At 37.0% G+C, this 16,605-nt stretch overlaps 1 protein-coding gene across 6 annotated transcripts in view; it reads right to left on the bottom strand.

The window, feature by feature from the left end:
- Window positions 1-2,808: 2,808 nt before the first annotated feature.
- Window positions 2,809-16,605, bottom strand: part of LOC106181472 (uncharacterized) — a 98,099-nt gene continuing 84,302 nt past the window's right edge. For 5 of the 6 annotated variants that reach the window (XM_024077135.2, XM_024077136.2, XM_024077138.2 and 2 more), the window contains 8 exons: window positions 12,047-12,186; window positions 11,484-11,626; window positions 10,936-11,094; window positions 10,426-10,542; window positions 9,912-10,105; window positions 9,385-9,558; window positions 8,177-8,332; window positions 2,809-7,519 (listed from right to left, as the gene is read on the bottom strand). In XM_024077135.2, the coding sequence (XP_023932903.2) occupies window positions 5,358-7,519; window positions 8,177-8,332; window positions 9,385-9,558; window positions 9,912-10,105; window positions 10,426-10,542; window positions 10,936-11,094; window positions 11,484-11,626; window positions 12,047-12,186 (3,245 nt within the window). In that variant the 3' untranslated portion in view covers window positions 2,809-5,357. Of the gene's footprint in view, window positions 7,520-8,176; window positions 8,333-9,384; window positions 9,559-9,911; window positions 10,106-10,425; window positions 10,543-10,935; window positions 11,095-11,483; window positions 11,627-12,046; window positions 12,187-13,913; window positions 14,140-16,605 lie in introns of those variants that run through there. The other variant, XM_086994519.1, reaches the window with a different exon arrangement.

The raw sequence follows: 16,605 nt of genomic DNA, 5'->3' as shown, positions 1-16,605 counted from the left end.
TAAGGCAATAAATTTGAACCAGTATTATTATCTTTAAAGCGTTTAAGTAAGTGTTAACGTGATCATTGCTACCTTAAATGTTACATATTTTGGACTGAAAATTGTATGAGGTTGCTTTTTTCGTAACTTTCATTAGATAATAATTGTTCTTGTCATTATTTCAATTGTTATAACTATTGTTATTTTTGTCAATTTTTTTTTTCAGATGTGAATGTTTTATCATTTAATTAATAATTCATATTTTTTCATGTTTGTATTGATCAAATAAAAGATTTGAGCACTATATAAAAGACTTCCTTTAGCCACATGTAGATTGCACAATACTTGTATTGGTTTTAATCCTTGATTGATTTGGTTGTCAGTCTTTTTTACTTATGAAATTAATCTAGTTTTATAATTTGCTTTTTAATTCATTTTTAATTATCGGGATTCATTATTATTATTATTATTATTATTATTATTATTATTATTATTATTATTATTATTGTTGTTGTTGTTGTTGTTGTTGTTCCACGAGAGCCCCATTCGTTCTCCTGACTTCTGTTGCAGCATATTTACCCTGTGTCAAAAGATCTTGGCATCGTCCTTGGGATTTTCCGATAGTGAAGGAACTAGAACTCGCTCTGTGACCTTGCTACCCCACAGCCTATGAGATAATGTCTGTTAAAAATGTTAAAAAATTGGAACAATTTGGACTTAATCACGTCCATGATTCACAGCTGGTTGAAGCAAATAGGGCAAACAGAAAGGAAATTTCAAAATAGTCAATGGGTTGTGTGTGGGGGGGGGGGGGGGGGGGGGGGGTACTATTCTTAAAAAAAAAAAAAAAACAAATCCGAAAAGCAATTAATGCCTTATGACTGGGTTCCCATACCTAGATCGATCTAACAGGATCAATCCATCTCCGAGGGGTTTCTCGCTAAATTGCTTCGGCTTAAGCGGCTTAGATGTCGGGCACGCCTACTGAAGCTGCTAAACGATAATTAATTACCCTCCAGCAGCTTCAGTGGGCGTGCCCGACATCTAAGCCGCTTAAGCTGAAGCAATTTAGCGAAAATCCCTTCGGAGATAGATCGGCCCACAGTTAGTGCGATAGGATCTGAGAATGGTCCCTTATGATGGCGAAAACCACATACTTGATGTTCAGCCTTGTCCCGCTACGTAATGTATTAAAGGTTTATTTAAGGATATTTTTGACTTTAAGAAGAAGATAGGGTACATTGCACCCCCTCCCTTCCTGCGCTTAGGACTGTCCTCGCACAGAGCGTTTGAAGGAAAGTGCTATCACTGGACTAAGACAATTTGTCGTGGGTTCCATACAACACGAAGGTGCTATTTCTCTTTTAAATCGTGTCTGAAATTTTGTTTGATGAATATAAGTACAAACTTCGGAGAGCAGTGTGTTCACACAGCCCATTCGGAAGTACTGTAGCACATTGACCATCGCATGCTATCTTCTCTAAAGCATTTGCTGTTTTCCCAAATGCGACAAGAAATCAAACAATTAATCAATCAGTAATAACAGATCAAAACTTGTGGATTTCCATCACAATCATATCGTGCCACCCCTTTACGCCATTTGAATTTTATTCCCCGGAGTTGGAAGCTTAAAAACGTTTCAAGGATACAGGAAAATTTTTAATGTTATATTTTAATTAGGTCGCATTCACAACAGAAGTTAATCCGCGGACTAAGAGCGCATTCTGAACAGCGGACTAACAGATCCGCGGATCAGATATGCCCCCCCCCCCCCGGGTCCCATAGAATTTTATTCGCCGACGGAGACACAACTTCGTGAACTACACTAAATTTCGTGTCCTGGGGCCATATTGTCGTAATACTGGTATGCCTACATGTAACTCTTGTAAAATGTTCACGGTATCTGGAAAGTTTGTAATCTGCTGTAAATATTCACGAGCACGTAAATTTACAACTGCCTAAATTATTGTAAGATACAAAGTCTTAAGAATACGACCCCTGTATTAGATGGAAAAACTCCTTTTCTTTTAAGATATTAAATACGCTGTAGTGGTAGGGAGTGCTGAAATACGAATGGATGACTTTTATGGTCTTCATATATATTAGAAACAATAGTCGTAAATATTACAGTTAGAGCCTAAAAGATTCAATGTTTTCATTTCCTCTGTCACAACTTCATCTTAGCATGCACATTCAAGCTTGTGGTAAACACTTTTGAATTTTCAAAAAAAATAAAAAAAATAAAATAAAATTTAAAAAAAAAAAAAAAAAACAGACAAAAAAGAGAAGAAATATCCTGACAGTCAATGAAAAGGCATCAGAAAACTTTCTTGTATTTTTTTTTACCGAGAATCGATTCCAACCATATAAACGAGTACAAATGCACTTGTTTGGTCATAAGAGAGTGGGATGACCACTATTTGATATTTCACATATTTCACACGAAAACTGTTTTTTTTTCTTAATGTGCCAAAGGAACTTGAAATATTTGATAAATAAATGATGCATTTTCATTGACTGTCAGTATGTATGGTTTTTAAGATTCTGAAATTTGATAAATTCCACTCTCTCTGGGCCTTGCACTGATACAGAAGTGACATAATTGAAATTAAAGGACGGATGCCAAGGTTTGGCCATTGCAAGAAGTTGAATTTTGAAATATTTGAAAGAAAAATGTTTTAGCAACACGGTTGGTCAACATATTGCTATCAGGGAAATTAAGAATTATTGTACCTTGCAGGGATGAGACTGTCATTTTGTTAATAGTGGTTTATTTTATAATGGTTTTTATGTATTTAAAAATAAATAGAGAATTGAAAAGACATCATAATTATTTCAATCTTTTTATTTTTGCACTGCTTATAATGTTCCATTTATAAATTAGTTCATAATTAATAAGAGGTTTACCAACCTTGAAAGTATGCCACCAACTTACATACACTGCTCGTTAATTAATTAACAATTATATCATCAATCATTATTACACTAACAGCTCATATAATACAGCTATCTAGCATCTAACCATTTTCTCCCCAAAAAAGGAGAAATGTTTTTTTCACTACTTTCATTTTAACAAGAACAGAAAAAATCTAACACTTAAATAACACAAAAAATATTCAAATGGCCTTCAAGGAGAGCTTCCATATCAAAACTGTATCGTCAAATACTAGTCAGTTTCCCATTAAGAACTTCATGAACTTACAAAAAACATGTTTTTATAATTATGTTTCATCTTTACCATCTGAAAATGTCCTTTTAAAAGTTCTGGATGGTAAATAATGAAACGCTATTCTAAAAACATTAGTTACTCATTCCGATGAAACTATTCTCAAACTCAGAAAATGGTATGAATCCCGTCTTCATGGGTATGTATCACCTCATCAGCCCTGACGTAAAAGATACAGGATTTGTTTCACCTTAACAATAAATAACACCAACTTTTAAGAAAGGGGCAACACTTCTATATCTCACATTTCACATTGAAACTTTATGAATCAGTGTATGTACACATATTCCCAATTTTCCTTCCTTGGGAAATTTGATGGGTACATGTAATAAATAATTTAAAGGTGATACTACCCATCACTTAATTAATGCTTCCTGCAACTGTATAAACTTAATCCTAACATGTTGCCCTTATTTACAGAAATTAATTTACTTATTAAAAAAAAAAGAGTTGCTTTTTTTTTTCTTGGTGAAAACACTAACAGAAATTCCCATTCAAAAATGAAACATAACAGATATAAATCGAGCACATAACAACAAACAATTGGGAAAAGGTGTCTTTAAAATAAAAGAAAAAAAAATAGATACATCAACAAAGATCATACACCCAACCCCAAACACCATCAGAACCTTATCGTATGTTTCAGAGGCATGAGGTATATACCAGTTTGTATGACAAACTAACCAACAATGCTCCAATGGTACCAACTGGAGTAGGCTACCAGCTACAGATCATAGAGCGCATTCAAAACCCTGGATTAACGGATCCGCAGATCAAATATGACGACCTATTAAAAGCTTGATGCTTAATTCGGGATTAAACACTGAATAGATTTTTTGCAAGGATTACGCAACCAGCATTTAAGTGGGCTGGCCATGTTTGGATCTGTTAGGCCCCTGTTCTGAACGAGGCCATATACAACTTCATCATCTACAAACAGGGGGCAGCACTTTGTCATTTCCCGCCATAAAATGTACATCAATTACGGCATAACAACATCATTTCTCTGAGTGATCATGTAATAGGTAATCAATGAAAGCTCTGAGAAAAAAAAGGTAGTTTTGAAAGAACTGAAGAGTCAAGAACTACGTTGTCACACCAATCAACAGTGCGATACCTGCTTTTAAATGATGTACATTAAATCCATGGAATTTTAAGGTACATGCACAGCACGAAAAGAAACATTGACCCATAGTATAGAGCAGCCAAGAAAGCAGTGTTGTTTTAATCACATGGTAACAACATGGTAGTCACATGATAATCATATGATAATAGATCATCCAATCAAAAGCAATGGCACAGGGTTTATCTACTGGCACAACTCCATTTGGCCAATCAAGTTGAAAAGTTAATACTCAAATCACGAAGGCCCTTTTGTAACGAAAAAAAATAGTTACTCTGCATTTTCATATATTTGGAAATCACAGACCAAACCTCAGAAAATACTGACACTCCTTAGTTCTTAAAAACTAAGAAAACGAAAACAGACATTCAAAATAGGCCTTCATTTTGCTAATTACATCTCAACAATGAGAACCCTTAAATCAGTAAACCCGTTTTGGCAACTTATTTATAAAGTTACACCTGAAGTTAGCTGAAAAAGACACACTAAAAGAATTAAATCTTTTCCAATGAATCTTTTACATAATTTACCACAGCAGAACTCCCATGGGACATTTTTGTCCCTTATGTGTAAAGTCTTTTACACATTCTTGACTTCATCGTGACTTTAAGATTTAGTGCATTGTATGCAATACAGCATCTGGTTTTGTAATGGGATACATGTATCAGCATAAGTTAAAACATTGGCTAACATTTAGCAGATGGGCTATAGAGGGCACCTTATATTTGATTGGCCAATTGGCAAAGAATTCTAATACATTGTAGATGGCAGCACTGTTGAAAATGAAAGTCTGAAAGTGTACATAACCTGTGCCTAGTTTTTCTTCAGTTCTAACAGATGGCAGCACAGTCACAAAGGTGATAAATTGTACCAATACCAGTATAAAGTTACAAACATACTGAACATCAAACACATTCCTCGCTCATTTACAAATTTACAGCTTCAATTAAAGAAATCATACACCATTGCATTTTTTTTAGAGAAGAAAAGTATACATCAAATATTTCATCATGTTCCAACTCCCACACATCATAAGTCAAACGGCGGCTTACGCCCACTCTGTTGACGAGCCTGCTTAAAACTTTCCGATTTCTCAAAGTCAATCTCAGCATAGGTGGGCTTTTTCTCGCCGTCTTCCCCACTGTTGTGACGAGAAGTGATAATCCGTGGTGATTTCGGAGCTTGCGTCAATTCGATATCTTCAGAGGATCCTAAGTCTAATGAGGCATAGTTCAACTGAGGTTCGTCTTGTGCTGATGGCGGAACTTTCCCTGGGCCAGATTCGCCCATCCCGTTGTTATTAGCACCAAAGTCTGACATGCTGTGTCTCTGGCCCAATGGCGGCAGCGGAGGTAAAGATGGCGGTTTACTGGAAACTTTGGAAGCAGACGCTGACACAGGTGGAGGCGGACACTTCTTGGAATTTGCTGTGTTCACATTTACGCTTTCTGGCCTTTCCTGACAATCCCCCATGGATTTGCTTTTCTCCGCTCGCTGCTGCTTTGATCTGCCCACTTTATTTTTAATCGGCAGGGCTGGTTTTTCAACTTGCGATGTGCTACCATCACTGGTTACTGACTGCACACTGCCAAAAGTGGGTACTGGCTTCACAACCCGCGTCACACCGACATCGATGTTTGCATAATCTTGTGTTTGGGCTGATGGCGATTGAGGCGAAGACTCTCCTTTGGAGAAGGGGCTGATGGGAAGGGGTGGGGTGGGCTTGGCAAGAACAGGGGCAGTTGGGGTGGTGGGCTGGGGTGGGGTAGTTGGGGAAATCCTGGCTGGGGATGGTACTGAGAAAGGGGGTGACATGGGGAAAGGAGGGGGTGTGGAAAGGGGGTGAGAGGGAGCTGGGGAGGTCGGAACAGGGGGAGAGGTTGGAAAGGGTGCGGGTGTGGTCGGCTTGGGTGCTTTCACTGCCCCACTCTCTCCAGGGCTACTGAGAATCTTTGGGGTATCTGGCAAAGGAGGTTTCTTCACAACGGACGTTGACGCTGCAGCACTGCCATGATTTCCAGCCGCCTCCTGCATCACTGTGGTTGAAGCTGGTGAAGAGGAGACTCTGATATGGCTGACCACCCTCTGTGGCGATAGACTCCCACTGTCTATCGCTGCTTGTGACGTGTCCTCCGTTCCTGGTGAAAGCATTAAATATGAATCATCACCAGGGGGCACCGCGGGTTCTTTCACTGGCTTCTTGGAATAATCCAAATTGACGTAAGTCACAGGGTCAAAAGGAGCCTGCACTTTGGATGCTCCTGGACTCTGATTGGCCGATTGCCTGATCACGTCTGGGGAACTTTGTCGCCTTTGTTCTGTGATGGAGGAAGAAGATGATGAGGATCGGCTTCCGTTTAATTTTGAGTCTGAGACACTATCGTTATTGTCACTTTCGCTCTCATCCGGTTCCGTCTTGGATTCTTTTATAACAGGGTTCATCATCATGTAATCTGGAGCTATTAGAGTTGTCTTAATAACCGGCGTTACACGCATGGACACGGGCTTTGTAGCCGGCGATCTTTTTGATGACGATTGTGGGCTCATTTCCATGTACGCCTCATGTTGTTCTGGCGTTGAGCCCAATTTGCTAATGGAGTCGTAAGAGCGTCGCAAAGAATCTTGGGAAATTTGCTTAATGAGTTCTTGGGATGGAGCAGCGTCTCTAGATAACAGCTTACGGCCATTTATTTTACTCCCTTGGCTGTGACTGGCCGAACGTGGACGCATAGCTTTACTCCAGCTGGACGTCCGTGGTCTACAGTGCTGATAATTGAAACTATCACTGGCTGTTCTAGGTCTGGCGAAATCCATCTCCATAAATAAATCAGTCTGTTGCGGAGGGAAAGCCTTCATGGGCTGCATCCCTCCGCCTCCTTCTCTTGCTCCAGATGGAGAAGGACTGGCATAGCGCGTGTGCCCTTTCGTCGATTTAACATTAGCATTTATGTTCTCGTTCTCCAGGTGGGGGGCACTGCTGCTTTTGCTATTGTTCAACGCGCCCTGACTGGCCACCATTTCCATGTATGGCTGCTGTATTTGTGTGCTCAGACTTTTCCCAGGCCGACTCCCCACTGAGTAAGCTCGCTGTGGAAATTCTGGAGCTTCGTGGAGAAAACTTTTTGCTGGGCGTAGAACGGAGCGCGACCCAGAGGTGTGTGTTGGCGCCATGTCCATGTAACCATCCGGCGCTGGAAAACAGAGATATACCAAATTACTTCTTATCTTTGTCCATATGAAATATTAATTAGGACTTATTTTTTTCCATTTTAGTTACACAACAGTTGGAATTGTTTTTAAAAAAATCTTTTTCAGTGTGTTTAATCTATTTTGTATCATATTAAGAACGTCCATGTATTAGGAAAAAATGAAGGACATTTTTTTCTCTCAAATAATTTTTCTGTGATTCCAAAAATGTAATTTTTATAAACAAACATTAGTACAATTAAAAACAAAAATCCAATATCTATGACCTAGGAGAATGTGATCAAAAAGGGGGAAAAAAGCAACAAACACCCCATTCTCATAGATTAGATCGACCTACATTGGATCGACCTAACTCCCTGGGGGTTCACGCTAAATAGCTGTCAGCCGGGCGGACACGAAAGTTAATTGCCCCTTAAAGCTTGTAGTAGGCGGGGACGGACACTTAAGGGGGATTATCTGACAGTAATCTAGTGAGACTCCCCGCGGTGATAGATCGATCTAAAAGTTGTGAGAACAGAGCCTTAGATGTGACAGTACGATAGGTGTGACAGTGTGTTACATGTGATAGTATGCTAGATATTCAGTGTATTAGGTGTGACACCCTATTCATTAAAAATGCAATACAATAACATAATACTAACTTGCTTTCTCCTGTAGAGGGGGTAACCCCTGCCCCAGGGGGGCCATATCCAGATAACTACTGTCATCAGATAATATACTAGGTGTCCCAAACCGCGGTGATGATGACAAACTGCTCGTAGGTGTCATTGACATATAGGATGATTCTGAAGGTGCACCTGAAATATTTAAAGAAAATTATTATTATTATTATTATTATTATTATTATTATTATTATTATTATCAAAAATACTTTTTTTGGAACTTGTTAAAATACCATTATACTATATGGCTTTTTATTCTAAAAATAGAACATTTTTAACGATGACCTTGTTCTATGCCAAACTAGAAAGGCAATGTTTCTGTGACATGATAACCTTTGTGGAGATACCGATAATTTCACTTATATGCTATAAATCATGAAGATATAATTGCCTGACCTTTGCTAGTTTCCATTTAGAGATTTAACTTTTTATGGTGTCGATGAAGTGCAAATTATCTGATGGCATGACAAGATAAGAAGTTCTGATAATTTTGAAATCGTTAAGCTTCAACTGCAGAACTTTTCCCCAATTTCCTGCCTTGAAGTAAATCTGTCCTGTCTACTTCCTTGATTGAATTAAAGCAGATAACTTAAGTTGTTCTAAATGAGCCAAATGCACTAATGGACTTTCAAAATCCATTTGCACTTTAAGTTAGTTAATGGCAGCTAGCTGTTGACTAGATGCTGACCTCAGCTGGTCAAGTCAGGGCAGATGGATTATTTTTTTATTTGTTCAGAACTATCATCTATATGTGTGTGTGTGTGTGTGTGTGTGTGTGTGTGGTTATAAAAGCAGAAAAAAATCTACACATAACGTCATTTCAATACACAGGCACCCTCACACTTTTATTTTAAAGCAGTCCATAAAATCAGTTCATCTGTAACATACTAGTAAAACATCTTATGTATCAAACTTAACTTCAGAAAAAAAAATCTCTCACAAAAAATTCACTTAAGATCAATGGTTTTCCCAAGGATCTGGGGTACAAGGGGTCCAAAGAGTTGATCAGTAATTTGGTCACAGATAAACAGAGAGTACAACTACAAATATACCATCATTCCCCAAAAAACTTCATTTACCACTTAGCTGTCCTGAAAAAATCTAGGCAGTCTTTTGAAGCCAGTGGCTGTCCAAACGACAACTGAACAGCTCTCTGGAGAAGGCCTCGACTGAGGTTCAAACCTTACCTTTAGATGAAGAAGCATTGATATCGTGTAAGGTGAGCCCCTCTGGCGGATGGTGATGATGGTGGTGATGGTGATGGTGATGAGGGGTATGAGGAGAGGAGAACTTGGACGTCAGATCCATCTCCATGTATTCTAGATTTTTGTTACTGTCTAAACTACCCACTGGACTGGCGCCTGGAGAGATAGAATACAAAGTAATAATAATAATAATAATAATAATAATAATTGTTACACGATCACAAAATTTGGTCAAGAGCAGTCACATGCAGGTCAATATCAGACCATATTGACTTCTCAAGTGGTCAATATCCAATGAGAAACGGTAGGTATAATTTTCATTTATTGAATAGACTAGGCTGGGAATTAAATGGAAAACCTCCAACTTCTGACTCTAAGAGGGAAACTCGGCATTACAGTTTATTTGAGTTCCACTTCCATTCTTCCAGGATTCACTCACATAACATAATATTATAATTATTATCACTTGTTCTTATTTACTGTTTAATTTAACACAACGCGTCACTCACCCATCATAGTGTTGGGCGTCATGGACAGGTAATCGGACTGAGAGTCGGTCTGAGACTGGTCAGGGGTTGTGGACCGCATGCCCGAGTGACCATCACACTCGTCAGAGATACTGCTACTTGTGCCGCGGGAGTCCGTGCTATCAGAGCGCCCTCTAAACCCGCTGGGGTTCAGGCTCTCGTTCAGTATGGTTGCACTGAAATAAAATGATGTAGCATGAAGTGATATGACATGTGAAAGAAAAAAATATCATGGGGCATGACATGACAGTGGTCAATTTTTACCTTAGAGGATTTTTAGTCATGGAAAAATGTCCAGAAGAAACAATGAAGTGACTGCCCATGTGACATAGTACTATTTCTTATGTAAAGTCTACTGAACATTTTCAATGGATTTTTGACTAAATAAATAAATAAATATATCATAATAATTATTGCTATTAATATTATTTCTATTATTACATATACCATGAAAAATATGGCATGATGACATGACATGACAACCCTCTATCCCTACCTGAGCGGACTTCCTGTCATGGGCGAGTGTCCAGAGGAAACACTGGAGTGGCTGCCCGCATGAGTGGTAAGGAGGTTACGATCTTTTCTCATCACAGTTGGAGAATGGCGGGATCTCCTGGTTCACAATGAAAAAAATTTAATAAAATAAATGACCTAATGATAAATATAACTAACTGTTATCTGTTGCCAACCTATATTCTGCCATTATGTGTCATTATATGCCTGACTTGTCTTTCAGTGTTAAAACAGAATGAACATTTTAAGTCATCTTTCAATACTCATAACATTTATTGACTTTTTCCTACTACCCTGAATTTATTTAGGAAAAAAACTTTTAATAACTTTTCAATACTTATGTCATATATCTTATTTTCAAGCTTGCCTTAATTTGCTAAGCTACTTGAGAATCAGTGGCTTACAGGATGTGTCTTAACATTTTCAACCAGTCAGTCTCTATAATCAGTTTTCTATAATATAACAGTACCACACATATATTGGATAGACTTACTTGTGTCCCTCGCTACTTGTGCGTGACCGATGTGGGCCGTGGTCATCCCGACTGCGGTGGACAGCACTGGCCGGACGCGTCTTGTCCGAGAGGGTGCTGGACGTCCTGGGACGAATCTGCTGACCGGCTTCTTGACCGCTGCTCATTGACTTCATGGAGCTGTGAGAAATGTGGTAATTATACCGTATTTAAACTTTAATGATATATTTTACTACTGTTCTATAATCATTCCTTTTGCCATCACAAACATGTAAGATAATACTAAATAAATAAAATTTTGTTCTCAGATAACTAAACGAGACGAGTGAGAATTCTTTTGCTCCCAACAATAATTATATTTATTCTACTGTATTCATAATTATGTTTATTTTACTTTTTGGACAAGCAGTGCAAAACATGGCAAAATCAAAAGTGGGAAATAGATAATTGGATTTACATTGTTTTCAACTAAAAAGAAAAAAGCCTTGGGTTTGTGAACATTTTGGTTCAGAAACTGGAGTAAGGAAACAAATTAACTCGATGTTCCACAGTATAACTTTTACGCTCACCTCAGTATGGCTTCGTGCATGTTCTGTGCAATGATAGTATCCTCAACCTGCATCCAGAGCTCTCCAGCCCCTGTCGCTGACGACCTCCCCACCTCCATGAAGAAGAAACAGTCTGAGTGACCGCATCTTCGTATCGCTGCCAGCTGAAAAATTGAAGTTTGGATTTTGATTATGGTGTTTTCACATATGCATATAAAAATATAATATAAAATAAAAATATAAAAATATAATATAAAATAAAAATATAAAAAGAAAGAGGGACATAGACCACAAAGGAGACCAAGCATGCTCAGACAGAGGATCCAGTGTCAGAAATATTTAACCATGATCATAGAAAAATATACCAGGTGTTTTTTTTTTTTAATTTGACCAGTCAACCGTGCAATCAAGGCTCTTGAATGAAGGGTCGAAACAGGCCCAACTGTTTAAAACATTCTCTTTAAAAGTGATTTACTTTTTCTACCATAGTACCACAAGAAGTAACCAAAATTGTGATATATGAGTGACACAGTGAGGTAAAATTTAAAAAGAAAAGGTTGCACATCCCTTTCTTTATTTCCCACCTGAAATGTTATCTCCGGTTTCTCGTGGTTCAGCTTGACCAGACTGAGAGAGGAGCTGGTCAGACATAACCTGTACGTCCCCACCAGGTTCTTGCTACTGCCCAGACCACGCGGCTTGACCGTCACTTGCCAAACATGCTCTGCAAAGACAGAAGAGCAAAGCAAACATAAATATTTATCAAAAACAAACAAATAAATATGAGACTGAATAAGGCTGGGTGATATAGGGCCAAAATCAAGCTGCCAAACTAGTGGTATAAGAAATATATAAATAAATAAATAAAAGCAGATTAAGTTAGTAGTACAGCAATTGTGTTAGTTGTGACAACCGGTTGTGACATTATTGTGCTCAGTCACAACAGGGATTTTCACAGCTTCCATGGTCTTTTGGCCCTGAAAATACATCTTAAAGTTGCTCAATGTAAAAAAAAGTGATTAGTTTTATGATAATATTAAGTTTTATTAATCCTATTTTTAATATTTAAATGTTTATGTGTATGTAGCAACACCATGTGCTTATTAAGATATAAATTATTATTATTATTTTGTTCTTCTAAAATAAGTAGCATATTTGATACAACATGGACCTATTTCTTACTGAGAACTTAATTCCTGTAAATCTGGACTTCGTATCAGTAACAGCTCCCTGGGAAACCAAATATACTTAGCAACATGTGCAAATATGTTTATCTCTCCAATTCCAAATTAACGGCTTGACCTACTGATAGCATTTCAAAGAAAATACTTTTTTTCATATGTTGTAATTCTGCTCACAATTCAGAAACTATAAAATATCTATCTATCTAATGACCACACTGTGTCACCCCATAACCTTAAGATGACCTAGAGAAGGTCAATCCCTTACCTTAAGATGATTTGAAAAAAGGTCAACCTCTTAAAGTAACCATTCATAGAAAATATCACAATCTTACTTTTAAACCTCAACTATTTGAAAGAAGATTAAGCAGTAATATAACACCTTCACAAGGTAAACACCCACAAAGGAAGCGTGAAAAAATCATAACTTTATCTTCTATCCTCAACTATGTGAAAGAAGATTAAGCAAAAATGATGGAATACATAACGCCTACAAAAAGTTAATCTCCCATAAAGAAAATGTGAAAAGTATTAAAAGTTTACCTTAGAGCCTCAAAGATTTAAAAGAAGATTAAGCATTAACGATGCTTAATATGGGCTGAAAAATATATTTATTTGTTACTGACCACAAAACGCTTCACGTATTAACTTCACTTCATTATAACATCCCCATCTACTTCATGTATGCTTTCCTTTAAAATGTCATTAATATTTATGAAATTCAGCCAAAACAAAATCCCACCCTTAATTACAGATCTACTTTTAGCGTGCAAAAGACCGCAAAAACATTTGGAGAAACAAAAACATGACTTTGACGTCCTTGGGATGTCTCCCGCCCACTCAGTTGGGGATTTGGAAAAGTTAATTAAGGAAATAGTTACAGAAAGTTGTGAAGATACCTTGAGAATTTTAAGCTTTTTGAAATATATATTCAGTTTGTTTTTTTGTAGGTTTGGATCAGTATGTGCATCCAAAGCAAATATATTTATTCAATACAAAGAAACAAATAAATTAATTAATTAATAAATAAACAACTTAAATTTCATATCAATAAACAACCAAACAACACAGAAAATAAATTTAAAAAATTCATAAAAAATAAAATAAAAGAATAAAATTAAAACATTCTGCAAACTAAAAAATACATCTTGGCTTAAAATGAATAATTTGATCACTTCATAATAAAAAGAAAAAAATCTCCTGGGAACCCTAAATGATCTTCAACGTTACTAAAGACGTACTGAAGTACAATTACCCTAGCTCCACCTACAATTCATCATCTCCGAAGAATTTCTCATCTCTTGGGGGAATATTTCTGTTGATTTTTCTCCCTGCTTCAGTATTCATCGTAGCTCACTTGGAAGATAAACAAGCTTTCCTCTCAGCTCTCCAGACACATAAAATTTGCTATGAAGTAAACAACCACATCCATCAAATATGCTAAGCTGTAACCTCAGAGGATTCGACCTCTCAGTCCTCGAATGGCGGGCAAATATTGTTTATAACCTTATTCACAATGACTTTTGGACATTAAGTCCATTTTTGAATACTGTACTTTCATATACGTCACTCTTCCAAGATTTATCATTTTGGTTAGTTAAATGTACAAAGCTTACTAACTTCGGAATCGACCTCTCAGTCCTCAAATGGCAGGCAAATACTGTTTATAACCTTATTTACAATGACTGTTGGACACTTGAAAACAATGGGAAGTGGCAATAGGAATAAATAAATAAATAAATAAATAAATAAATAAATAAATAAATAAATATGTATATAGTAATTACTTCCAATATTTTCAAATATTGTACTTTTATATGTCATTTGTTTGAGATTTATCATTTTCAGTTAAACAATGTATTACACTAATTAATTTTTCAAAACTTCTGAACAAAAGCTTTAATGACTTGCTGACAAAATATAATTTAGAAGATGGTAATAATTTGATATTGTTCTTGAAAATTTATCAGTTAGGCATTGTGTGGACCACAAGTGCCAATATAGTACATTACAATGATATATAGTATAATAATACCAGCATCCCTGACAACGAGTTATTTGAAGGATAAAACAAAAATTTAAAAGCTTTGCTTATTAGTCCTTGTATGCAGCAACTGCCTTAGTTGAAATTGACTTTTTCACATAGTACGGTAACACAATTAAGTGCTGGGCCCCTTGCGATATTGTGTGTAGTTTTATTTATATCACGACCGGTGCTTCGAACAATAGGATAACTGCACTTGTATTTCACATAAGGCTTGCCCGTGTTTTCGTATGCTTTGGTACGTTCATCCTATTGTTCGTAGCATCAGTCGTGGTATAAGTCAGTTACAACTACTCGTCGTCCACGACACACTAGAGCAAATTATATCTCAACTGCACCTCGATATAATGACACTCTTGTACGTCGCATACAGTGGACGACTCGAGTTATAACGAGTACTTGTTCATCCCTCTCAACAATCAATTAGATGGATACAATATGGATACTTGTTCACCCCTCTCAACAATCAATTAGATGGATACAATATGGATACTTGTTCACCCCTCTCAACAATCAATTAGATGGATATAATATGGATAGACGTACACTTTGCACATAAGTCATCTACGACTAAATGAATAAATAAATAATAATTTTTTGTCAGTCAATAACCTAAAATAACCTTCAATAACCTCCTCCCCTATAATTTACAACAGCTGTGCTGGAAAAATATATGTGATGTTTGTAGCCTTAAAAAGTACATCTATAACACATATGTATAATTTATAAGTATGGCCTTAAAAGACGGTACAAGTGGCACTGCTGTCTCCTGTCAAGGTTAATGTTGGCGCTGTGCAGGCAGTTGTTATAAAAACGATGACCTCAAGAGGTCAATCACTGGCGACACCAGTATGACGTCCTCAGAAAAAGATGCAAAAATGTTTTGAACTTATTAATTACAACTCATTGGGAAATAAGGAAATTTTGTTATTTTGCTTTTTCTAATATGATAATAATCTATATGTAGGACTCGGAGTCCTAGTCTATGTCTCCTGCCAACCATGTCTTTAGCACAAACTAACAAGCACTCGCTGTAACTCTCAAAGAGACAGAGACGCACACATAATATATATCCGTAAGTACTTTTCATTTCTCGAATGCAACACTCTCTTGACAAACACAAATGACTCTCTTTGGCCATTCAACTTTTTTTCTTATTATCCCTTAATCATGAAATTAGGCTGTCAAAACCATAAAAGGCGACAAGAGGCACCTAAGGTACCAGGTACCATGAAACAGTACCTGTTGGCACGAAGCGTTTTCGTAAACACTTCAGTGTACAAAAAGAGTTGTCAACATCAACCCTTTTGTTCTTGCCTCCATGTTCATATTTTGGTGATTCATTCTGCCAGATACATTGTCTTCCATAAAACAAAAGCATAAACGGTATAAAAGGTATAAAAGGCATAAACGCGAGTGCAGAGGATCGTAATGACAGTCACCAATTGTTGGCTTTAAAAAAAAAAAAAAAAACACCACAAAGGCATATGTCATAAACTGGTCCTAGTGCATGGTACCTCGACATATTTTGTTGACTTTTATGGTTTTATACGAACTTTATTATGAGCAGATCCGCAAGAAACAAATAGTGATTATGTACTAGTACAATACACACAGAAATTCATCAACATGAAATAATAGTCTGCAATAACAATGACATTAACGCAACACAAAAACTACTGGTATTCCAACTACTATACAAACTATAAGACCATCATCTCTGCTCTGACACAAATTTTTGACCTATAATTTCTTAGGTTATTGCCAAAATCCAAAATGTTGGTAGTAAAGAGAGTTCTAATTAACGTTCCTGTTTTGCAGACATCCTGGCGTCCATTTTAGCCCCAGAGGGATTTGGCATTCAACGAGTTTACAGATGCCTCCCCCCTCTCCCCCAGGATACAATGTTGTGTCACGT

Source organism: Lingula anatina, chromosome 8 (genome assembly GCF_051362555.1).
Source record: "Lingula anatina isolate TDL-2025a chromosome 8, LinAna3.0, whole genome shotgun sequence".
Classification (NCBI taxonomy): domain Eukaryota; kingdom Metazoa; phylum Brachiopoda; class Lingulata; order Lingulida; family Lingulidae; genus Lingula; species Lingula anatina.
The sequence above is the reverse complement of the archived record's forward strand: the minus strand, read 5'-3'. Positions and strand labels throughout refer to the sequence as shown.